The following is a 26,879-nucleotide window of genomic DNA, read 5'->3' as shown; positions in this document are numbered from 1 at the left end:
TGATTACAAGTTGCTCAGATGTGTTATTTGCAAAAGTTGCCAATTCTAAGCACTAGTTAAATTTCTCAAATTGCTGCTCTAACAAGAGCAATATTCATTCATGCTCTGCTCCAATAAATATTTGCCATTGTTTTCGGATTGCTAAAACAGACCACTTGCGTCAACATCAAAATTTTGTGAATATTTAACGTAGTGTATAAATGATTCTGAATGTATGCAGTTTTCATAGCATCGGTCAACATTTGGTAGCATAAAATCTAAGTTATGACCCTGTGCAATCGACACGTCACGTAGGAACATAAGTAGCTTGTTGCAGAAAGAAGCTTTAAAATTCACACACAAAAACAAAACAAAAAAAAAAATGGCATTTAAGCTAGTCTTGATTAAAAATAAAATAATGAAGCACAAAATTAAGGCATTAAATACAGTTTATTTTGCAATGAAAATCAAATTATTTACAAAAATGTTTAATGAATATTATTGATCTGTAAAAGTTTTTTATTTTTTTAATCAAATCTACAACAAAAAACAAAAAAGCAAAAGAAAAAAAAAAAATAGCAGACAACTAACAAAACCAGGTTAAAAAATATATCACAATAAAACATTTTCTTTTTCCTCATGAATTTTTGATGAGCAGGATTTTGGCCTGATGTAATTAGGTTGTACGATGTACATGTACCCTTTGACTGATTTACCTTTTTTGCTATTTTGTGTGTGACTGGGGCGGGGAGAAGATGTGCTGTTAATGATCACAGAAATGTTTTGTTATACTGCGGATTTGCTAGTTTTTGAATACTGAGATTCAAGTGATATTAAACTGTGTCTAGGCTGCAAGTACTGTTGGTCTTTTTCAGACATCAATATGATTTTTTTTTTATCAATCGATTTACAAATTATTGACATATAAATACTATACAGAGCCATTCTTTTCTTTTTTTTTTTTTTTTTAAATTATTTTGTCCCTGGTGTCAAAAAGTCTGAAAAACATATATACAATCGGAATAAAAACAACTTGTTCAGGCACCAAAAGTAATTGATTAAAAATGAAAGGGGGGGAGGGCAGAGAAGAGAAAAAAAAAGAGGGTAGGAAAAGAAAAAAGGAAAAAGAAAAGGGAAAAGAAAATTGGAAGAAAAAGAAAAAAAAAAAACAATCTTTCGATGGTCAGGAAAGCAGATGAAACATAAATGATCTTTAATGGCTACTAATCAAATATTGTGATGATTTTGTCCTCAAACATCTATAATAATTTTTATCAAATTTGTACATTTTATATATTTATCTCATATATTCTTATATTTAGAGATAACTTAAAATATTTGTTGCAATTATTTCCATGAATACATTTTGATATTTCTTAATTTCAATCACTAATTTCCACGTTTTCGCAATTTATTAATAATCATTTACTTTCATTATTTTTATTTTACAATTATAAAAGTCATTAAAAAAAAAAAAAAAAATCACCTGCAACCCCAAATAAATGATTCTCTTAAAAATTACACACTAAATATTTTTAGTTTGATAACAGGTCTCAAGCAATTGCCAATCTTCAAACACAAGCCCATCAAATTGACAGGTGCTTAAGCAAATCGTATTGATAATTTATATCATCATCATATTTCGTTTAACGGTAGTTTTACATGCTGGCATGTGTTGGACAGCTTTTAGAAACTGACTTATAAAGTAAATATTTATTTATCCTTCAGACTAACTTAGCTCTCACCAGGGTTTTACTTATCCCTGCTCTACAGATGCGAGCCGTGGACCATCTACAAACAGCAAGCTAGGAAACGTAATCACTAGACTAAGGAAACTGATTGACACAGATTGGCAGGATAAGATACCAGACAGAGAAGTCCTCATTCGTGCCAGGCTCCCAAGCATCCCTACTACCCTGATAAAAACGCAACTTTGCTGAACTGGTCATGTAGCCTACATGCCAGACTATAGACTGGCCAAGAAGCTTCAACATGGCAAGTGCTCCCATGGTGGCCAGAAGAAACGATTTAAAAACACTTTGAAAATAAAATAAATAAAAATTCAGGCATCCTGATGTATTATAAGTACATTTATGACCACTGTACACTTAACCCTTATCCTCGAGTGGCCTCTGGGCTTTGATAAGTGGTGATTCTTTTGTAAAAAAAAAAAAAAAAAAAAAAAACTAAGCCGGGATACTATCAATGCCCCCCCCCCCAGTGTTAGGAAGTAATATATATATATATATATATATAAAAGAAACACGAAATAAGTTTATTAGCACAACAAAGGTATAGGAAGTTGTTCACCAAGCTACACAAAGGAAGCTCAAATAGGATTGTTAATCGGGGTATAACAGACAAAAGACCAGGCATAAAGGCAGATATATTCAGAGTTAGTTTATGAGTAATTTTAAACGTGGTAGTGAATTTTGCGACAGTTTACGATCAGTTTTGGGTTTGTTGCGAGTTTGTGGAATGCAGGTCATGACTATGAAGAAGTCGAGATGAGCTGCTGTCAACTGACGAACACAGCCACAGCAAATGACTAAGATGCGAATGTTAGTGTCACACACACACACCTGCATAATATACGGCATAATCACATTGACACATCGGTTCTCCTTAGCAAAAGTTAAGCAATGATGAGCCTGGTCAGTACCAGATAGGTGACGATTTGGGAGTACTAGATGCTGTATGTAGGAGGTCATCGACATCTTTCTGCAAAAATTAAAAAAATGTAACGTCATCATTTTTCCTAACCGAGATGTGAATGTGACTGGGGACCGCTTGTGAATTTAATATTCCCATGACACTTCCTCCTTCAGAAGAAGTCAGTGCAACCTGCCTAGTGAGAATGCTGCTGGCATGGCATTCTGGCACAGACACACACACACCCAGAGTGCAACTTATGTTGACAAAATGTGTTCGTTTTGTTTTGGGTTTTTTTCTCTAGTGTTCTTCTATTGTTTTTTTTTTTATACTTGTGAATCGGTGCGTACCTCCTCAGCAGCTGCCAATTTGTAAGAGACATCACGATTAGAACGAAGGAGAAGACTATGGAAACAGAGCTGGGATCAGCATCTGTTGTCGAACAGGGGAGCACACGTGGTTGCACAGGACTACAAACAAACTTAGAAAACTAGAAAGCCGGTTTATAAAAAGACTGGAATGTTCCATTATATTCAGATGAGCAAGTCCATTCTTTGAATTCTGATTGGCTGGTAGTTTATAAGTAGATAATCTATCAAGAAAATTTTTACTTGAAGCAATATTACATAACTATTGGAAGCCCTTTATGCTGGTAAAGTGTCAATTGATTTTGTAATGCTGATTTTGGATGAGAACTATTATCAGTTGTTAATGTTATGTGTATGTTTATGTGTAAATCTAAAATATTAAACTGTTGCAATAAAAAATAAAATAAAAATTCATCCTGGTGTATTATACGTACATATTAAAACAAATATGGACAAGTATTTAGTTCAAGTCAGTGCACTGTATCATGGTTCTGAATTTTTAGATGAGGATTGATTATTCAGATTTTAAATACTCAAAACATTAATGAAAAATAACAAATTTGGCTGATGGAATGAGAGTATGCTAACCCCGTGGATTGAATAAAGAGTTCCATTTGAAAGTTTATGCAATTCCAGAGACTGGCACAAAGATTACCAGAGACAGACAGACACAAAAATTCCAGAGAATTGACCCAAAGATTCCTCGAGTTCAATAAGATACACCTGAAGAAGATCAGCCGAAATATTGCGCAAAGACAAGGTTCAAAAGAGAGTCGCCAACCTAATAGATCCTGAACTGTCATCCAAGCTTCAACCTCTGTCCCATCGACAAAATGTAGCATTCCTCTGCCTGTTTTACAAGTACTTTAACGGTGAATGCTCTGACGAACTGCAAGCACTTGTACCCCCCCCTCGACATAAATACCCCCCGACAAGCAGCAAAATCCCACCCCTTCACAGTTGAGATCCCTCGATGTAAGAGAGCCTTCTACTCCAGTAGTTTCTTCTCCAGAATTGCTAGACTTTGTAATTCCCTTCCGGATTCCTGCTTTCCTAATTGTACTGACATGCAGCAGTTCAAGTGTAACGTGAACCGATATCTTGCTGCCCAACTCTCTACATAGTACCCCTGTAGCTTACGTCCTTGATAGCAGCCCCCTACATCAAAGTGGCGATGTGCCTTGTTTGGGGTGAAAATGTAATAAAAAAATAAATAAAATAAAAAAATAACACTCGAGATGAAAACAGTAGTCCGAAGAAGCCAAATAACGTAAATCTGTGTCATTTACTGATGCATAACTGACGTCTAAAAAAATCAAAAGAGAAAGTCATTAGTTTGAAGAAGGAGGAGGAGGAGGAGGAGGAGGAGGAGGAGGAGGAGAACTGAAAATGGATCTTCAGTTTACTTTCAACAGCCTCATAACTTTCACCTCCTTTATCCTAAAGATTTCACATTTTGTGAGTGAATAAGAAAGAAGTACTGTTTTCTGAGTTAGTTGTTTGCTTTTTGTGATTGTGTTGATTTCCAATTCTTTCATAGTATTCATCAGCATTCAACTATACATCTATTCATCTCGGTAAACTTTATCTTCAAGTGTTTTTTTTTTTTTTTTTTTTTTGCCTTTGATAAGTGGGGAATCAGTAAAAACAACACTATTTGAATTTTAATCAAAATTGAAAACAAAAAACAGAAATGAGAAAACAGATGGCAAGACAAATTGGCAATTATCGTTTTGATATTCATTTTTTGATTAAAGAAACATTCTATAAAGTGTTAGGAAATAGGTCGAACATAAGAAAGAAATATGGTAAATCATATTGTAGACACGTTTTACCGGAAGTGAGGGTCAGCTGATCCAATCTGCGTGCGAGTCACGTGATCAAGTTAGCTGGAGTCAGTGAGTTCGGTTTTGGACGTAAAGAAGAGCAGACGGCTTAACAGGTCGTTCCTTCCCCTTCACTGGGGGGGGGGGGACGCTGACATGTGTGAAAATAAGACCTTGAGTAACTACGCAAGCAAAGACATTCACTTTTCATTCTTCTGCGATCGACACCTGGAAGTTTAATAAAAACTATATAAAACCAATCATCGTCTTGGAGTGAATGAATATTCGTCCAAAACAGATTTCCAGTCTCCCTTCCAAGAACAAGATGAATTCCTGGTGGACAGATCAACGAACGATGCATGAAGTTAAGGTATGTCCAAAATACATGTAACACACACACACACACACACACACACAACTGCCTATGAACAATTAGATATGAATATATCAGTAATAGACAGCAATATTTAGACGATCATACAACGGTCCCCCTTTTATGATACGAACAATACAACAAAAGTAACGTTGATGAAGTATATGTGAATGGATTGGGAAAATGCGAAATCGAACTTCTATATTGAACAAACAAATGAAATTTCAAATAAAACAAATAAAACCTACGTAATTGTCATGTCCCAAATAGTAACATATCCAAAAATTATGGAAAACGATCAAGTAGAAAAATAATTATTAATGAAAAACAGTTTTCTATAAAGTTTATATGGAGGGGAGGGAAATAAAAAAATTGTCTGCCATTTTGAATTACGTTTCAGTAATAGTAGTCGGAAGAATCCAAATACGAATTTTGAATTCTGTTTGTCACGTGACGTTAGCAACAGAACTTAATTATCTCCATTATCAACTTATCTCTTTTTGTTAATAAGTGTAATATTGTGATCTCGCTTCATTTCAAAAATTTATTATTTTTTTTATTGATAATTTTTCTGCTTTTTCGTTATTTTGTAGTTTTGGGATACGTTACCATTTGAGATTATGTAGGCACCATTGGTTTTACTTTAAATGCAATATTTGATTCATTCGTTCAATATAAAAGCACCAAAATTTTTTGTTTGTTTTGTTCATTTTGCAGGTATGTGAAAAGATATATAATTATCCAGACAGGAGTTGCATTGCTTACAGAATAGCTGTACTATTGGCAAGATTCAAAACCATAATCACAGTTACTATAATCCTGAGCCCTTACTGATCATGCAATGGAATTTCTCCAGAACTACTGGAAATTTTATGGCTATATATATATATAATTAATTTTGTTATTTTTACCAATGTTTGCTCAAATGAAAAAAATGCTGCCACAATAAGCCTGATATAGAGATATGGGACAAGAGGGAGAACATAGCTGCCCTAGTTGGAGTAAGCGTCCCTAATAATGCTGGCCTTAACAGAGCAGAGAAGGACAAGATAATGAAATGCCAAAGTTTTATGTACAATATGAAAAGAAACTGGAATCTTAAGATCTCCATCATTCCAGTAATCCGTCTTACGAAAAAGAATTTTAAAAAATTACTTGGCAATATACCTAGTGAACCAAGTGCAAGAGAAATACAAACAATTGCCCTCAAAGCAATAGTTAGAATCTTAAGATCTTTCGATTGGAGAAACTGAAATTGTCGGTGAATGTTTAGCATCTGGCAGGAAGCCTTAATCCCATGAAAAACAAAATAAGAAAATTAAAACTATATAAAATTTCATGTATCTACTTTCAGTATTTATTTCAACAGTGCTCAATACACAAGTAGAGATAGGTAGTACCTATTTACAATGCCTGCCCACGGGACAGAGTTAGACACCAGGGTCGTTTTTTAATATGGAGAAAAGGTACAAAAATAAAAAATTGTCTCAGTCGTGAAGGACTGTTCCTCCACCGAAAGAGAACAAGAAATGGAAATGCAGCATCTGAAGAACAGATGGTATTTATTTGCTCCCCCACTGAGCAAATTAGGCACAAGGCCGTTTTTAATGTGAGGTAAAAACCAGCTCCCCTAAAAGTAGGCAAAAAGGGGGCACTCTGGTTACCAAAAATAATAATTGTCCCAGTATAGAGGGTTTCCCCCCCATTGACTAGTACAAACTATCTTAAGTGCAGCATCTGAAGAACAGATACTACACTTTGATCTTGGCCAAAAGGCCAAGTAGGTGCTAGGTAGTAAGTTTTGAAATATATATGGCAATTAAGCTACACAGAATTTTTCATATTTCAACTTTGAAAAATTCTGTGTAGCTAGTTTTCACATTTCAAAACTTACTATATATATATATATATATATATATATATATATATATATGAAATTAATAAAGATACAATCTTTAAGCAAAACAAACCTGTCAAAATAGTAAAAATTTCTTACATTATGTTTCTTTTTATTTTGCCTTGATAAATGGGGAATCAGTAAAAACAATACTATTTGAATTTTAATCAAAATTGAAATCAAAAAATATATATGCATGTGTGTGTATGTCTGTGTTAAAGTAAATTTCTAACAACGATATCACTGGTTTGTTTTGGATTTTTTTTGTTGCTCGAGTGCAGAGTTTGAAAGAAATAAAGGGGGGAAAAAAATTATGGAAAACTAAAAAAATTAAGAAACAAGCGAAAAAACATACAGATTTTTAAGATTTTATAACGATAGAACAAAAAATAAGTGCCGATGGAAAAAGATGAAAACGTCAGTTTGAAAAAATATAAAAACACAAAAAAAAGATTAGCCACTTAAAGATCCTACGCAGATAAATATTCGGATTAATGAGGGAGATTTCTGTAATTTTACAATATTTATGTATTATCAGTTGTCCAAATATAAACTGTAGAAAAGTACATCATAATACTACTAAAAACATGATACAATGACGAATGAAAACTGGCTAGTAGGAATCAAAGTCAAATTTGTCAGCTTTTTAAATCTAACAAGATAACTTTATGATTGCATTCAATTTGTATAAATTTTATCTATTTTGTTTAGAGACATCCTTCTTGCATATCAAATTATAAACTGATTATACTACCATCTGTAACAATTATACTACCGGCCGTAACAATTATACTGCCGTCCGTAGCAATTACACTAAAGTTTATACTAATTGAAAAGTGACATTTGATCGTATTTCACTAAAGCTGATGAAGATTGCCACACATTTACTCCTGACCAGTTTGCAATGATTTATATTTAAAAAGGGGGATGAATCCTATAATCACACCATATTTGTTAGAAAACCATACATTTTAAAATGTTGAGCATTATTTTACGATATCAACGTAGCATATGTAATAACACAATGATTTATTGAGCCAACACGGAGACAGCAGTGAGAATCATTTGCATCTTTGCAAATCTCTCAGCAAGGCACAGTGTATGTGCATTCTGACCATCTTTATAAAAAAAAAAAAGAAACAATTTTTTTTTTAATTTTAAAATTAAATTTTTTTTTAATTTTTTAAAATAATTTAATTTTTTTTTAATTAAAAAAAAAAAGGTACATTATTTTCACTAGTTATTTTTTTATGTCAAAATTATAAAAATTTCATAAAAAATTTTTTTTATTCTAAAATTAAAATTTAAAAAAATAAAAAAAGAAAAAAAAAGACCCACTCAACCCAATCATCTGGATAAAGATGATTGCTTTCATAATAAAAAAATCTTCCGTTTAAATTTATAACAATAGAGAGTAATAATGAAGAGGAATACAAATGAGGGTAGACGTTTCGATGGTGATGCAAAAAAGTATTTAAAAAAAAAAAAAAAAAAAAAAATACAATATTTTACTTAAATCTTGACAGTTCCAATCATTTCATTAAAGTTTTATAGATTAAAAAATTTTTTTAGAAAAGGTGAAAATATGAGGAAAAATGAATGTCTCTGATCAGTATTTATATGTTGTAAAAAAAAAAAAAAAATCTGACATGTCTTGACCAATCAATGTTGACCAAGCAGGTCAGCTGACAATTTAAGAGTTGTCTCCCCTTGTTGCTGCCTAGTGCTGATTTTATTTTTATTGTTTAATATTATGCTTTGTGATTTCATTTTAATCTTCTAAGTTCATTTAAGACTAAAATCAGAGAAAATATTTGTTCCCATTTACTTGTTTGTGATGGCGAAGGTGTTGAAGTTTGCAATATTTGAAGGATATTCAAGTATCGTTTTCAAGTTGAAAACAATGTCTGAAAAAATATTCAAGTATCATTTTCAAGTTGAAAACGATACACCTGCTTTCATATAACCTGTAAACGGAACAACTCAAAATCGATCTCTTGTCGCAGAACTCCAGTCAACACAAATTCAGAATTGAACACAGCTGAAATAAAACAAAAAATTAAATTAGGTTAAAAAAAAAAATATTAATCATATTATAATGCTAATAGAAAGAACACAAAACTAAAGGAACTGAAACTACCTGTTTTTTTTTACCTACTCTCAGATTAAGCACAAGGTCAGATGATAATTTAAGAAAAGATTTAGTTGAAATCATTGGTTTATTATTAAGAATAAAATATCTATATTTGATTAAAAAAAAAATCATTAAAAAGAAAAAAATCACAAAGAAGCCATTTATTTCCTATTGTTGGTTTATTATAAATAAAAAATATCTGATTTGACCAAAAAAGAAAAATCAAAGACTTTTGTTTGCTATCAATTGTTTGTTATTCAAAACTAAAAATTGTTAAGCATTTTTGCACTTAAATTTAAATAAAAAATAAAACAAAAATTAATGAAACTTTCATTTAACAGCTATTATTTTGCATAAACTCCTTTCTCAAAAAGGCTCATCACCACCCAATTTCCAGTGAAAAATTTATATTTATGATGCAGAATAAGAACTGTGCTATCATCAGATTTTTCCAGGCAGTTAACATAAAACGCTGCAGCTGCCGAACAAAAGTCTTGTCGTTTTTTTGTTTTTTTTTTTCACACATAATGTTTTGGCTAATTTTTTTCAATGAAATAGACAATTTTTACAAAACTTAAAAAGAAAAAAAAAAAATCAAGCAAACTCATTGTAAGGTAAGTTTAATTTATTTTGAACTAGCATGAATACCCAGCATTGCCCGGATGGACATGAAGTTTGGTTTGGACACAGTTGCTATATTAAAGATAGTGAGCAACCCCCTAAAAAGAACGGAATCGCCCAAAAAAGAAATAGGTGACAACTTCCCCACCAGATATTTCGGCAGCCAACCCCTAAAAAAATAAATGAATCAAAACAACTTTTCTTTCAATAAAAATAGCAACGAATGTCCATATGACTGCAAAAAAAAAAAAATAAATAGCCACCGTAGGGAGGCTCGAACCTGAAACGCAAAAGGAAAAAACTGGCAAATGATTCTAACCATCAAACTACGACATCATGACCCTGTAAAATAACGTTTTTAATAACATTTTGCTACGAGTGCGTGACTTGCGAAAATAGCGTCGCGAAGTACCCCCCCTCCTCCTTCCAAGAATTAGTCCAGTTGACCACCACAGAATTAATCTTGCTTTCTAATTTTCACATCAACATCGCTCGTTCAGATGGTACCGGTTTCAACCCAGTTCGATGCGGTAGACGAAAGGTTTTAGCAGACATACGAAAGGTTTTAGCCGACATTCAAGATTTATATAATCTATAACAATCTGATACTAAATAAAAAAATGTACATATTTTTATAATTTTTTTTTCTTTTGTGCAAGCCAAGATAAATATTTAATTTTTTTATGACAAACCAATGATTGCAAATAAATGTTTTCTTATATGCAATTTCACTGACTAAATGTTTCAGCATCTTTAGACATTTTACGTAAACTACCCAGAAAATTTGATGATAGCAACATTTCTTGTTCTATATAAGTACCGAGAAATGATAAATGATCGTTGAAATTATGCAAAATGATTTTCAATGGTTATCGAAAAAGGTGGTGGCTGCTGAAAATCTAAGAAGATTGTCGCGAAGACTGAGCATTCACCGATAATGTTTTGCGTGTGAACTCCTAGGGAGTAAATAAGAAATCATAGAATAAACCATGACAAACCCAAAAGGACTAAAATTACCAGTGTAGATATAGGGGAAATAATCATGACAGCCACCCTATCCAATAAAAACATAATACAGGGTACCCAAAAAAAACATACTAATACAGGATGACCCAAAAAAACAAAAGCTAAATGGAGGCCATCTAGAACATGCTGTAGAACGGAGAAAAAAAGGCCAAAGACCCTAGTGTTTTGATGTGATGTTTTGAATATAATAAACTAGTTATAACCAAAGTTTCATTTAATTCGGACAAAACACTAAGAAACGGGGCCTAATTAGAATTGGGGCCCGTTTTTTTTTTTTTTGTTAATACTAGTGATGTGAAGATTCCAATACAATTACAGATTCTGTTTTGAATACCAGATTCCAATTCTTTTTAAATTTTTAAATATAGACTTGATTTTTTTGTAGGCATGTATGCGTGTGTGTGTGTGGGGGGGGGGGTACATTAAAACCGTACTCTCTACTATTATATAAAACAAACTTTGTGTGTGTGTGAGTTCGTTCCCTATGAACTCTGAAACGGCTGGGCTAAATTTTTTTAAATTTCACATGAATGTAGTTGATGTGTCTTTGAGTGTTCTTACATAGATTTTGTATCAGAACGCATCTGATAGATATTGAAAATCAATAATCAAAAAAATCCTATTAAGTCCAATTTTGCCCATAGTTTACACTTTTATACAACCCAACATCACAAGTGCATTCGAAAAGTTTTATCACCGCACAAGCAGAAAAGCATAATATAAATCGGACACTGTATTCAGTAACAGATTACAACAAGTCTAGATACATGCAGTTGCAAAATAAAATGTAACAAGAAAACGCAGTAAAAACTCAATTACAGTAGAACCCCAGGATACAGTAGCCATAAGATACAGTTTTTTTTTTCAGGTAAGAAACTCAGCACATAGCAATTAATAATTTAGGAAACTAGTTAAGAAAATATAAATAAATCGTGAAGCAAACAAGATCAACGAAATGAAAAGAAAACGAATAGCTTTCAAAATGGAAAGGAAAAAAAGAAAATACAGATTCCATTGTAAAGTTGCATTAGTTCTATTTTTTTTTTTAAATCTACATAAATATCATAGGTGGAGTACTTCGACTTATTCAGCTAATCTGTAACAATTAGCTGAAATTTATAAATTGCTGACAAAATGAAAAACGAAAACTTGGCGGCCATTTGTATAACCGTAGAACCCTGGGATACGGTGGCTCTAGGATACTTTTTTTCAGGTTACGATGTGGAATATAATGGTTTTCCGAACCCTGGTTACAGTATTTGCCATGCCTTATGGTGTTATTTATAATATTATTTGATAATATAAATATGTATTATATACTTTACTGTATTTTGTTACTAATTTTTAATATGCACTGTATAACATTTTGCTTAGGCCCCACCATATGGCAATTTCGGTTAATGCCACATCCCGATGTTCTACTGTATTAATGAATCTAGCGTGGAGAAATTTTTTTTTGGGGGGGAGCTTAAAAGATAAAAAGAAAATATTTTAAATTGTGTTTAAACTTACCAAGTCTTCGAGCCATAAGATCTCGACAAAGATGAACATCATTAGGACAGGTAATGACAATAAATGTGGGATTACCCTGGAAGACAGATTTTATATATTAGGTAAAATAATTAGCATGATTAAGTCAGTTTTACTAAAAATGTACAACTAAAAATTAGGCACGACTAATGTACAACTAATTTCCGCCACTGCTGATTAAAGCAACTTCGACACAGGCGATCAACTGCGTCCATCAGTGTAAAATATTGTAAAACAATCTTGTCGTATTATTAAAATAAACAATAAAACGAATTTACTCAAAAGTTTCAAGAGGTTATTTTTGGCAAATATCTTTAAATCCATACCCAAAAAACATATTTACTAAAGATTTTTATTATTTACATGGCCAATCTACTGAGTCTGTAAGCACAAAAAATCTTATACTATTAAAACAAACAAAATTAATTTACTCGCAGTTGAAATTATTTGGGGCAAATCCTTAAAGACAGAGACTTTTTTTTTTTTTTCAATCCAGTGTACCACTTTTATTTTTTAATTTTCATAAAAAAAAAGAAAAAAAAGAGAATTTAGTCAGTCACAACTTTCAGCTGAGTTTTTTTTTTTTTTTTTTTCTTTTTTGGCAAATTAAATTTTACAAGTCACCTTTTTCTTTAAAATTTGAATTTTGTAACACTATAACCTAACACTAAAAAAAGCTTTGTAAAAAGTAAGAGAAATCCTTAAAGACTGAGGCAATGTTTCCAATCCTGTTTGCTTCTTTTGAGGGAACTAGTTTTCCCCATATTTAAAATATTAGTGTTTAACTGCCCTCATGGGGAGGCAAGTAAATAAATATTATTTTTTAAAATTATTTTCTGTTTTTTATTTTTATTTTTTAATGATATTGCATAGAGTTCAGTTTTATTATAAAGTGACTCAAAAAGAGTTTTTAAAGTTCTCTCAAACATTTTTTAGAGTTATTATCAACTACTGCTTGTTTTGTTTTTTTTTTAAATTAAACTCAAAACTGTCAAAGTGACTTAATGACCGAGACAAATATTTTTAGTCGCGTGCAAGCGACTCTATAAGTCGGTCGGTCTGTCCGTAACACTTTTTTGCTTGGCCTTTTTGGTTAAGATCAAAGGTCTGTTATTAATAGATGCTGTTCTTAGCTTTTTAAGCTTTTCTTGGCCTTTTGGCCAAGATCAAACTCCCCGATTAGGAAGCCTCCAAGATCCCCACTCCTCCTTCTTGCAATTTTTATTTTCACCCCCTCCTCTAAATTTCTTGGAGAGAAAGAAATAAAAACTCACCCCCATTCCTTACCCACAAAAATTTTTTTTTTCTCCATTCACCCCCATCTAGAGGGCATCCCCACTTAGAGACTGACCTGCAGAAGCAAGGTTCTTTTTACAAACCTAGTGGAACTGGAACAGGCAGTCTATCAACTAGACAGGATTGGGAGGGTCCTACTAATCCCCCCCCCCCCCGCCCTCGACACAAATGAATTATTGTACCCTTTTTATTGTTATCTTTTTTTGTTTTTACACGTCAATAAAAAATGTTTTAAAAATTAGGAGTTAAGTAGGACGTCCCCCCCAATATGAAAGGGTGAATGCGGTATTATGGTGAAAGAAGATACTAGCTGGGAGAAACTCTTGATTTTGTTTAGTTCTGGAGTGACAAGGATGACCAACGACCCCCCACAATCCCCCCTTTTGAGCTGGCCATGTGCTAAGTTTTTTGTTCATTGTTGATTTTCAATGTATTTTTAACATGAATAAAGGATTGAATATCTCAAAGTGTAATATCTGTTCCAGCAAATACTGCAAGCAAAGACCATATGTGGGAGCAACCCCACATATAAAACCTTGGTCAATGTAGGGACAATCCTTCATACCAATTGTCACTATCCAGGTCCCCTACTCCCTGGGGAGTTGGTCCCCATTTCCCCTTCACTCTTCACATTAAAAATCGGCCTTGTGCCTAATTTGCTCGGTGGGGGAGCAAATAAATACCCTTTTCTTGGCCTTTTGACCAAGATCAAAGTGTAGTATCTGTTCTTACTACATGTTTGTAACTACGTTTGTAACTTCGTGATATAAAGTGGGGGATCATTTTTCTGTATTAATTTAATGTAAAATGATCACCCACTTTACAACCAGTCAGTCTCAAAGCCATTCAAGTCATTCTCCATATCATTCAAGTTGTTTTTGAAGGATTCCAGTTATTTTTAAAGCATTCAAGTCATTCTTAAGGTCATTCAATTCATCTTTAAGTTCATTAAAGTCATTCTACATCATTTACTTTTATTTATTTAAGTCATTTCAGCCCATTTTTCGGTCATTTTAGTTTATCTTTAAGAATTTCATGTCAATCCTACATTTACGCATTCATTCATTACACGAGAACACGCGACTAATGGCTATCGGCCTTGTTTACCAATACAGTGTGCCAAATAATTGTCTCAGTCTTTAAGGATTTAATTAGCCGTACATAAATCATGTTTAATTTTAAATTGTACATAATCAGTAAAACCAAGGCACGACTAATCTAAAAAATAAACTTTTTTTTTTTTTACAAAGATTTTTAATGAAAATGAAAAAAAAAAAAGTGGCACACAGAATTGGAAAAAATAATTGTCTCAGTTTTTAAGGATTTCATTATATGAATAATGAAAGATTACATTATATGAATAATGAAAGATTACATTATATGAATAATTAAAGATTACATTATATGAATAATTAAAGATTACATTATATAAATAATTATGTATTTGCTTTCTGCCTTAAGAGAAAATATTTCAAAAAGTAATTTATTTTTTGTAAATACTTTTTATATGAATCTAAAAAGATATTTGTTAAAAAATAACACCTCAACTGAAACTTGTGAGTTTGATTTCATTGTTTCTTTAAATAATACAACAGATTTTTACAATATTTTGCACTGACAAATCCAGTAGTTTGTTCGTGTCATAACTGCTTTAATAGCAAATCAACAGCAGAGTCGTACATAATTTAGTCATACATTTTTAGTAAAGCTTCTTATGTAGGACTAAATTTCGGCACAACTAAATTGTCCAATCGGCTCCTGCTGAGTCAAGGAACTTTACACGTTTCAAACAGCAGGAGCAGTCAGTCGTATATAATTTTAGTCATACATTTTTAGTAAAACTCTGATTAAGTTATGTTTTTTAAGAGGTTGACAATTAAAGCAAGAAGGTATAATAAAAAAACAAAATGGGGGAAAAAAGATACGGGGGAAGGGGTCACGATTTACCTTGTCATCACGTAATGAAGCAATTTGTTTGGCTGAAAGTCGTCGCTTAATTACACTGCCACCTGCACTCTCAATAATTGACTGAAGGTCCTTGGGGCCAGGCACTACACTTGGGGTGATATAGAATATAAAACCCTGAAATGAAAATAAAAGCAAAAGTGTGCGGTGTAGTTTGATTGAAACATTGTGTTGATTGTATAAAGTATTATTATTGAAAACTTTCAGTGTGTCAGTAAATGCAAAACAAAAATAAATATACTTTGAAATATGTTTCTTGGTCTGTCACATTAAAGTTTGAAATACTGCTTTCCTCATTAAATACACACAGCTTAAAAGTATATTTAACTTGAAATAAATTAAATATTTAAAACCATACTCTCTACTATTATATAAAACGAACTTTGTGTGTCTGAGTTCATTTCCTATGGATTCTGAAACGTCTCGGCTGAATTTTTTTTTAAATTTCACATGAAAGTAGTTGATGTGACTACAAGTGTTCTTACATAGATTTTGTATCAGAACGCATCTGATAGATATTGAAAATCAATAATCAAAAAAACCCTATTAAGAAGTCCAATTTTGCCCAAAGTTATACAACCCAACATCACAAGTGCATTCGAAAAGTTTTATCACCGCACAAGCAGAAAAGCCCAATAGAAATCAACTAGAGATACTTTTATTAGCATTACAAGCATATGCTGTATTTTCGTGGACATCAGCAATATTACATACCTAATGTGCTTCAACAAGTCATATCTTTTTTATTTGCGGGTCAATTTTTAAAAGAATTACATTGATGGAAAGAGAAAATAAGCATTCTAATGATGTTAATTTATATTTCTTTTATGCATTCAATGTTTTTATGCTCAAAGTTAAAAATGAAAAAAACGGTAAAAAGTGACGACAACAAAAAGAGAAACTTTTTTTAATATTTACATTTCATACATTATGTTTGGATATATATGTGCGGGGTTAAAATTGATTTGATATGGCTGAAATTTTACAGGCTTTATAAACATAGAAGTCCATCTCTACTGGACTTTGATTTTCTTTTTTACAACCACAGGTTGCAAAGTTACGAACGAGCAAAGTTGATGAATATTTCAAAATTGATAAGATAAATCAGCATATATCATCCATTTTCATATAGATAATAGTTTCAGAATTATTTTCATGTATAATATGTAAATATTTGATAATTATTAATTGCGCAGAATTTTCTTCAAAATGTTTTCTTTTATAGAAATCAAACCCACTTACAGAAAAACAGTCGTTAAGCGCATCATGTGCTGATCTGACTAAAGTATTCTCTTAAAAATAGAAAACTGTCTCACTAGACTAGTCATTTTTTATTCTGAGTTCGTCAATTTAAAAAAATTATTTTCAAGCTTTTCAAATTTGATTTCCAAACAATACTATTTTGTTGTTTTTAACGCTTTTAGTATACATGTACTAAAAGCGTTAAAAAACAACAAAATGTACTAAGTACATGCGTTTAACTTCTTATTTGTACTTAAGTTAGAATTGTGTTTATTAAGTGGTAAAAAAAAAAACATATATAACAAATAAAAGGTATTTGTGCACTTATGCTACCATGCTGAAATAACGCTATTATTTAGAAACCCAATCTTAACATGGGGAAGGAAGGGTGTTCTTTTGTTAACTATTCTGTACTTTCACCTAACAATTAAATAAAAAAGATATAGTGAAACTTGAATTTATTTTTAACTCATTGTCAAAACCATTTTTTTGAATCTGTAAACCAAACACGTTTTTTTTTAACTAAACATATCTAAATAATAATAATAATAATAATAATAATTAGGCGGTTTGATAAAGAATTTCATTGTGATGCATTTTGTAAATTTTTACCTTAACATTTTTTTTTTAAATGAGTACCTTTAGACGTTTTTTGGGTATGTTGAAAACGAATATTGCATTTAAATTTTCCGCAAATAAGTAGCTTTCCGGATATTAAGCAATGTCATTTCTTACGTTATTGCTGGTGGCCATCTTGGTATGGGCATTTGTGCATAGTTTCTCGGGGTTGCGCTTGCACATATCAAGATGGCCACCAGTGATAACATAAGAAATGACATTGCTTAATATCTGGAAAAATGACTTATTTGCAGAAAATTTAGATGTGGTATTTGTTTTCAGCATACCCTAAAACCTGTCATCTAGGCTTCAGCCTCTGTCCCATCGACGAGATGTTGCATCCCTCTGCCTGTTCTACAAATACTTTAATGGTGAATGCTCTGACGAACTGCAAACACTTGTACCTCCCCGACGTAACTACCCCCGACAAACCCAACAAGCTACTAAGTCTCATCCCTTTACAGTAGAGATCCCTAGGTGCAAGAAAGCCTTTTACTCCAATAGTTTCTTCCCCAGAACTGCGGGTCTTTGGAACTCCCTTCCGGGATTCTGCTTTCCCAACTGCAATGATATGCAGAAGTTCAAGTGTAATGTTAACAAACATCTTTCTACTCATCTCCCTTCATAATGACCCCGCTAATTAAGTCCCTAATAGTAGCCCCCTGCTTCAAAGTGGCACTGTGCCTTGTTTGGGGTGAAAATTGAATAAAAAAATAAATAAATAAATAAAATAAAAAAGTAATCATTTTAAATGTTAAGATTGAAACAAGGTAAAAAATTACTGTTTTATTTCTTTGTTTACATAATTGAATTTTCAATAAAACAACAGAATAGAAATGACAAAACTTACCATCAACTGGTCAATATATAGTTGTTGGTTATCAGGATTCCTGGTATCCTGGTACTATGAAAGTTACATCGAGGATTCATGTAGAGTACGATTTATGGTTGCATCTCAGAAAATAGGGGTATATTTTGGGCCAGATAGAGTGGATTTACAAAATTGAAAATTGGACTGGTCCCAAAATGCATAAGTTCTGGTCAACTATGGGAATTTCCATCTTTTACAGAAATCCAAAATCTATATGAAAAATTTTCTTCGATTTATTTTGGAGATTAATTCATATCTACTCATTTTTTTTTCTTTGAGGAGAGTAGTAAATACTGGTCATGAATGCTCTTTAGGCATTCAATGGCTACACCCAAGATTAAGCTCTCCTTTGGTGAGGAGGCAGGAAAATGACTATTCTCAATAAAGCTATATTTAAATACTACTATAATACTTAGTTTTGTTCATAAATAGACACTCACTGTATGATACCATGTGCCAGTTTAAAAAAAAATTGAAATTTGTACATCTGAATTTATAATTCATTGCTTATGGTAAAGAGATACATCAAGTTTGACTGCATAATCAGAAAGAGCACACAATTTTACATAAGAGTGCCAAGTTTCATGAGAATAGCTTGAAAAATAAATAAATGGTGGTGAAATTACCAAATTTCTTGAAACGTTGAGGTCCGTAATTTAGCCCACTTTTTCTAAAGAAAAATGTCCACGGAAAAGCCTAAATTTTGGCACTTAAAATTCTTATAACTTTTGAAGTACTGATGGTAATTTGAATAATTCAAACGGTTTTAAGCATCTTTTACATAGCTCTTTTCATGCACGTTGATAAAATAACAATTATCTAAAAAGAAAAAAATAAACTTGTAATGCTACTTTTATAAGTCCTGGGCACGCCCAACATGAATGTATCTTTTCAGAGCACAACTGAATCATGATACTTTACTTTTGTATGTTTAACTTTAATTCAAGTTATTACGTAAAAATAATTTCATAAAATCAACAGTTGGTTCTTTGATAAGACAGGGGCGCATTCAAAATGATATTTCTGTTTAGGGCATAATTAAACCATGACACAGAGTTTTGCAATTTTAATCTTTAAGTGAAGTCATTATATATAAAATAATTTTATAAAATCAACAGGTTCTCTACAGTGCAATGTAGACTACAATGTATTGTGGACTAAGTGCGGGAAGGCATGTGAAGCTTCCTCTCGATATACTGATTTCACCGATTTCGATGACAATAAAAGTATGGAGGGTAGAGTATTTGTTGATCCTCATTCTATCCTGGACAACATCGAGTCTCCCTGCTAGTTGGTAATACAATACTTTTAAAATGTGGATATGATTATACAGGTGCATCTTTTAAGAAATAGGAATGATCGATGGGGCATTAACTGCGGGAGCCGCATAAGAAGTAAATCAGGATCACATTACAGGGATGAAATATTTAATTAGTGTAACTAAACGGAATTGTAAGAGTTCATATCGTTACCAGTGCCGATCAAGAGAAGAGTCTATCAAACATGTGTACACAGCATGATGAGGTATGGCAGTGAAAACTGGTCAGTGATGGTTGAGGACATGCGTTGCATGGAAAGAAATGATATGACATGTTTAATGGGAATAGAGACTTAATTCTAATAACCTCAGAGGAAGATGAAATCTGGACAATATAGAGAAATTTGGTTAGAACAGGAGACTTCTATGGTAGAACCATGTTAGAAGAATGGGTAGATGTAGAACAATTGAGGTAGCAGGGTCAGATCACAGGCTTAAGTCATGGAAAACATGGGAGGATGAAATGTGGATGGACCTGAGAGAACGTGAAATTAATCAAAACCTAGCCAAGGATAAGTTAATTTAGAAATCAAGTTTTAAAAAGCTGTCAAACACATGCCAGCATGTAAAACAGATGTTAAAATTTTTTTTTTTTATTTTATTTATTTTGTTTTTGTTGTTTGTTATTATTATAATAATGATGATGGTGGTAGTGGTGGTTATAATCAGCTAACATACTTCCTAATTTCCGGTTTAGTGCTAACAGAAGTGGTGACAAGGCAAATTAGTTCCTTCACTTTTATTTCTCTTCAGTATTTCCGTTGTGAAGCAATTTATTGAAATAAAATATAAGAAAAGGACATATTTAAAAATATACAATAAAAATTAAAATTATGAAAAGACAAAAATACAATTAGTCTTTATTTGCACTTTTAATAACAAAATTTAAAAAATAAGTTTTTCTATTTGAAATTTTATAAGAAATGTTTATGAAATTATAAAAAGTTTTTTTATTTGATTTTATATAATAAATATGTTTATCAAACAAATTTCATAGGCAAACTAAAGTTTGGATTGTTACAATTATGGGGAGAAAAAAATATCAGGTAAAGAAGGATAAAAATGAAAGATTCGTGCTTTTAAATAACGTATTATCTACCTTGAAAAGTGGCCGAGTTCTAGCTCTTTGTAAGGAGAAGCTTAAATCACACTGCAAAACTTTCTCAGCTTCCGCATCTTTTAAGGAATATGATTCTTCATCTGAAATAACAGATTTTATATTTAAAACAAATGTGGGTGGACAATGGACAGATCTGAAAGTACTCAGGTAAAAATCAGTGATCGGACGATTCCAATATTTGTCGCAATTCTTATACAATTACCAATTCTGCATGAAATTCCTGATTTCGATTCTTACAAATCGGAAGTATTTAACTATAAAGTTGTTATCCCCCCCCCATCTGATTACCGCAAAAACACGTAAATTTTGCAGATATTTTTTCAAACATAAAATACACTTGCAGTTGTTGATCTATAGATTTGTTTTACTATTGGTTTAAAATCAATAATTATTTACTATTTTATCATTACTACTAGCAGTGAAAGAATTTGCTTTACACGAAATCAGATAAAAAAACAACAATTAAAGGAATCGTTTTTGGCATCGGAAAATAGGCATAAATGATACAGATTTCGATACTCCAAAAGTTACAATTATTCCAATTAATCATCCCAACATTAGTAAAAATCCACTATGGCAATTAAATCAGCAAGTTCTTGTCAGAAAGAAAATTAATAAGAAAGCTAGAAAAGAACTAAAAAATAAATAAAAAATATTAGTCTTACCCAAGAATTTGTCTTTCGCAATACTGTCTTCTAGCCATTCTTTGGTAATGATATATTTACAGACGTTGATGGAAACAAAGAATTTCATGGTGCGACTAAGGGATTTGGCTACAAGATGAGTACTTTGGCGGGGATTGTCAATGACGCAACCTCCAAGTTTTTCAACCATCTGAAATAAATTGGTACGATTAAGAACCATCAAGAGAATTGGGTGCTTGTTTGCAATAAGAATGAAACTTAAAAAATTGAATTTCATAAAAAAAAAAAAAATTTGTAACTTATCAAAATTTGTAACTTTCAAAATTTGTAACTTTCAAAATTTGTAACTTATCCAAAATTTGTAACTTTTCAAAATTTGTAACTTTTCAAAATTTGTAACTTATCCAAAAATTCTGAAAAATGATAAAGTACTTAATGAAAATTGCTTTTGAAAAAAATTGCAAGTTATACTTAAATAATAAACAGATTAGAAACTATGAGTTACTTCCCTTGTTTAAGTTACATTTCAAAATAATGGTAGATTTCCGGATCGCAAATGTTTTATGTAGTAATGTTATAGCATAAACTGATGGGTGACCGACTTGGGAATACCAGGCACCGGTATAGGGGAGCAGTAACACCTTCCTGCAAGATTTGAAAAAACCTAATGTTGTCATCTCTAACGGAGATATACATGCAAGCACCAACGAAACTTTCTTTTTCAGAGGAAGTCAGTAAAACCGAAGCCACCGGGAGTGAAGGCCGGTGGACATGACAGCGTGACGTGATTACCAGATCAACATTTAGGTATATGATGCCTAAAGTGTCTTGTGTTCAACCACGTGACCATGCTAATAGGCATAAAAAATATTTTTCGTTGCCCCTTACATCATGGTTGTCGTAATTTTATGAAGGTAATTCAAACGTGCATGCTCCTATGAAACTTTCTTTTTCAGAGGTTGGTTGATGGTTGTTTTTGTTTTACGGTATATCAGTATATCAACCCTTTTCAGGTTATTTAATGCCGAATCTAGTGATTTTGAGGAAGGATTTTTTAATGGAGTATATTTGCTTTTTAAGTCGGATTCTATTTAACCCATAGTTGGGACCCTAACAGGTACTACCACTCCGGGTCAGAGTGAACCTGGTAATTAAAGGGTGGCTCCACACTCCCCAAGGTCCGCAAGCTGGGGCCTCACCATCGGATATAGTTTTAGGTCATATCCAGGACCCTTTTTCAGAGGAAGTCAGTTAAACACACTTTAGGGTTAGAGCCACAGTTTTTTGTTTTTTTGTCTTTTTTAATGTTTTAAATTTCGACATGAGAATAAAGTAGATAACAATGGTTTTAATTGAAATTCAAATTTTCAATATTATTTGAAACAAACACGAAGAACTTAATCCAATAAAAAAAATTGGCAAATCAATAACTAAAATAAATCTGTATCATATAAATATGAATGTACCTTTTTTTGAACATGTTATCTCCTGTTACACCATTTTTTTAAAAATGAGATCATCCAATGAATTGCAAAAATGTAATCTAAGTTACTTATGTCATCGAGTGCCAAAAATTAAGATTTCGTTGATTTTTAAAATGAATTGTCCCAAAACTGAATACAACATAATAGAATTCTGTCGTCAGCACATTTTTTTTTTTTTTTTACATAGTACGTCACCACTTATCAAGGCCGATAGGCCACTCAAGGATAAGGGTTAAAGAGTGTAGAGTAGTCAAAAGGACAATATAGTAATCGATAGTAATGGAAGTTCGATAAATTTGTTAACTTAGGTGGAACGGCTCATCAGAAACTTGTTCACGTTGGACTTGAAGACAACCATATTATAGACAGCTGGAAAGCAGGAAAACGGAAGACAATTCCACAGGCGTGCAGTTCTAAGAAAGAAGCTTTGATCATGGGATCTACGTTTAGGTTTAGGTACAGATAAAGAGTGGGGAAAATTACTGATAATGTTTTCAGCTAGTCTAGTGTTTCTTGTGAAAGTTTGGCGAGGGGGGACCATAGATTGAAGCTCAGTTGAACACTTTCCATGAAAATAACGATAAAGCAGAGACAAACTGGCAACATTTCTTCTGTGAGACAGAGGTTGCAGCAAAGAGAAAAGGACATCTCCCACCAGGCCACGAAGTCTATTTTGAACCCTATTAAGGCAGGACAAGTCTTTTCTAGCAGCTCCTGCCCATATGTGGCAACAGTACTCCATCCTTGGACGTATCTGGCTCTTATATAGATAGAGAATTGCATCAGCAATGAGATATCTACTGGATCGATAGAAGGATCCGACCATTTTAAATGGCATATTTATAAATGGCATCCGTTTTTTTTATTTACATAAAAGTAATTAAATGATAATTATTTACATGGCAACAAAGAAATTATTTTTAGAAGATTTCAATTCTTACAATGAATAAATTTTTTAAAAATAAAATAAATCAGTTTGAATGTCTCTTGTTAATAAGCATTGCTTGATTTTGGATTATAAAAAAATGTTTTAGAAAGTCAAATAATGTATTTTTTTTTTTTAGAATAGTTTTTTTTTACTTTTTAACTTTTTCAGCATAATAATTAAGTAAAAGATATTTTATGTATAAAATACACTTAAATATATTTTAATTTATGCAGATTTCATATTTATTATTATAGAGCAAATACACTATTGATTATTATATTGTACCCAATATATAATAGTGATTTCAAAAGTTAAAAAATATATATAAGCGAGAGATCTTGAGTGCATGGTTCAGTGGGGGAAGAGGTGGCTGGTTACCTTTAATGCATCTAAGACCAAGCTCCTATCATTACATCATAAACGCTCTGATCCCCATCTGGCATCGATTGAAATGAATGGCTCTCGTCTAGGGGAGGCCCCATGTTTTGATAAGCTTCTGGGTTTGACCTTTACTCCTGATCTGAAATGGAACACATACATCAAGTCTGTGGCCAAGGTCACTGGGAAAATGGTGGGATCCTTCTACCGCTCCAGAAGATATCTCACTAATGATGCAATTTTCTCTATCTGTATAAAAGCCAAGTACGTCCAAGGATGGAGTACTGCTGCCACATCTGGGCAGGAGCTTCTAAAAACAGTCTATCCTGTCTTGACAGAGTACAAAATAGACTTTGTGGCTTGGTGGGGGGATACCCTTTTCTCTTCCCTGCAACCTCTCTCCAACAGAAGAGACATTGTGAGCCTGTCTGTTTTATCGTAATTTCCATGGAAAGTGCTCATCTTAGCTCGATTCTCTGGTCCCCCCCCCTCGCCAATCTTTCACGAAAAACACCTGACTAGCTGAAACCACTGTCAATAATTTTCCCCACTCTTTATCCGTGCCAAAATCAAAAAGTAGATTCCATGAACAAAGATTCTTTCTTAGAACTGCATGGCTGTGGAACTCTCTGCCACTTGCCTGTTTCCCCCCCCCCCTGAATTCAACTTGGATATCTTCAAAGTCCAACACAAACAAATTCCTGATGAACCGCCCCCTTAAGTAATGACACCTTATCAAATCCCCAATACTAACTATTACTACTATACTATCCCAGTGATTACTGTACACACAATAACCCTTATCCCAGAGTAATTATCCACTGACACATGTTTCGTCGTCTACGTCTATTTTTTAGGTAAAAAATGCACTTTCGTAAATAATTGAATTCATTCAAAACATATCGCTAAAACCAAAACAAAACAACATCTAAGTAAATCGCGAATTATCCAGACAGTCGGCGAGATGGTCCAGGGGTAAGGGTTTAGGCTCATTACCGTTGGGTCCTGATTTCGAATCTCGCCAGATACAGCCACTGATGAGTCGTAGATGATGAAACACGTGTCAGTGGATAATTATATTTTAAAAATAATATATATATATACCGCTCACCATGTGGGGGTACCAAATTGGTTAAAAAGGGAAAATTATTCCCAACTCGCATTTAGGTAAAAAAATGCACTTTCGTAAATAATTGAATTCATTCAAAACATATCGCTAAAACCAAAACAAAACAATATATATATATAACTTTGATGCCATCAGCTAGAATCAAAACAAAAATTTTTAGCAGTCCAGCCTTATTCGTTACCAAAAGGTGAATATCAAAGCCATAAAAATGAACCTAGTTTAGCATATAAATGTATATTTGCACATGCATAAAAGAGCTTTAAGCCAACTCACGCCTGCCAAGTTGCATTTTCTTTTTTTTAAATTTTGGCCCCTTAGCAGCTATTTTTACTGGATAAAAAACAAATTGAATTTTTTTTCACAGGTCTCAATCTCCTATATATCAAGTTCCAAGTCTGTAGACTAAAAATTGACAGCAGTTTCATAGAGACTGTCCCTCATACAGACAAGGTAACATACATACAGTTTCAATCATCATTCAACTGAATCTCTCAGTCATTAACTCTTATCCTCAAATAACTTTTATAGCTTTGTTAAGTAGTGACTTGGTAAAAAAATTTTTTTTAAAAATCTGTTCATACCACTCGCAATTTGTTCACCATACTCTGACCAAAACCGGTGAACAAAACTCTTGGATTCATCGTAGATGATGCAGGAACAACTTCACTTATAAGTCTGCAAACGAGAGAAAATATAAATGGTCGTTTCAAAATATGTAAATTCTATAGATTTAGTAAAAGCATAACATTAATTAGTATATAACACAATAGACTTATTGCTCATCAACTATTTACACTAAGTTGAAGTATCAATCAATGATCTCATTTGATCATCTGAACAACACAATGTTAATAAGTAGTTTGAGGACTACAAACACTATACAGGACTTTACATTGCAACTGAAACACTCGCATTTGCGAGTGATTTTTCCAAGTGGTGACTAGAAATAATAAAACACTTATGTTTTGGCGATTATGCGCCCCCCCGCCCCCGACAATTTGCCAAAGCTCATTATTACTGAGTAAAAAAATGTCATTTCAACCTTTATCTTTTTTTTTTCAACAAAGCTAAGCCAAATTATTTAAACAACAAAAGTTTCATAGAATAATATACTCTTTTTTTAATGAAGGCTGTTAAAAAAAAAAAAAAAAACATCTGAAGAAATTCGAATGTTTATATACTTTCAAGTCTCAACATAATACTCGGTGGATATTTAGAACTACACTTGTTTAAAAAAAGTTTTTTTAAAAATACAGAAAAATCTTTATGATGTATGTACTCATCAGGGAACGAAGATGTCATATTCTAAAAATCACGTGGGTTTGGCTAGAAACTTTTCTATTTGGCTAGTAAACGATAATATTTAGTTAAGGTCAATTAAAGATAAATTTTTCTTTGCATAATCATACAATTTAAAAGTGATCAAACTTAATTATATGAACGTGAACAGCAATATCTCTTATAGCTTTGACCTGCAAAC

The 26,879-nt window shown here is 32.4% G+C and overlaps 1 protein-coding gene and 1 pseudogene across 1 annotated transcript in view; one reads left to right on the top strand and one right to left on the bottom strand.

Annotated features, from left to right (window-relative positions):
• Positions 1-8,904: 8,904 nt before the first annotated feature.
• Positions 8,905-26,879, bottom strand: part of LOC145252528 (PAX-interacting protein 1-like) — a 69,233-nt gene continuing 51,258 nt past the window's right edge. Inside the window, exons 15-20 of the mRNA XM_080112076.1 lie at positions 25,981-26,074; positions 21,502-21,670; positions 20,816-20,916; positions 15,650-15,784; positions 12,389-12,464; positions 8,905-9,136 (exon numbers count right to left, since the gene is read on the bottom strand). Coding sequence (XP_079968202.1) covers positions 9,054-9,136; positions 12,389-12,464; positions 15,650-15,784; positions 20,816-20,916; positions 21,502-21,670; positions 25,981-26,074 — 658 coding nt within the window. The 3' untranslated portion in view covers positions 8,905-9,053. The remainder of the gene's footprint in view (positions 9,137-12,388; positions 12,465-15,649; positions 15,785-20,815; positions 20,917-21,501; positions 21,671-25,980; positions 26,075-26,879) is intronic.
• Positions 14,384-14,526, top strand: LOC145253035 (U2 spliceosomal RNA; annotated as a pseudogene).

This window comes from Euprymna scolopes, chromosome 29 (assembly GCF_053919585.1).
Source record: "Euprymna scolopes isolate OS-2025 chromosome 29, ASM5391958v1, whole genome shotgun sequence".
NCBI lineage: Eukaryota > Metazoa > Mollusca > Cephalopoda > Sepiida > Sepiolidae > Euprymna > Euprymna scolopes.
This window is presented reverse-complemented; position numbering and strand designations above follow the sequence as displayed.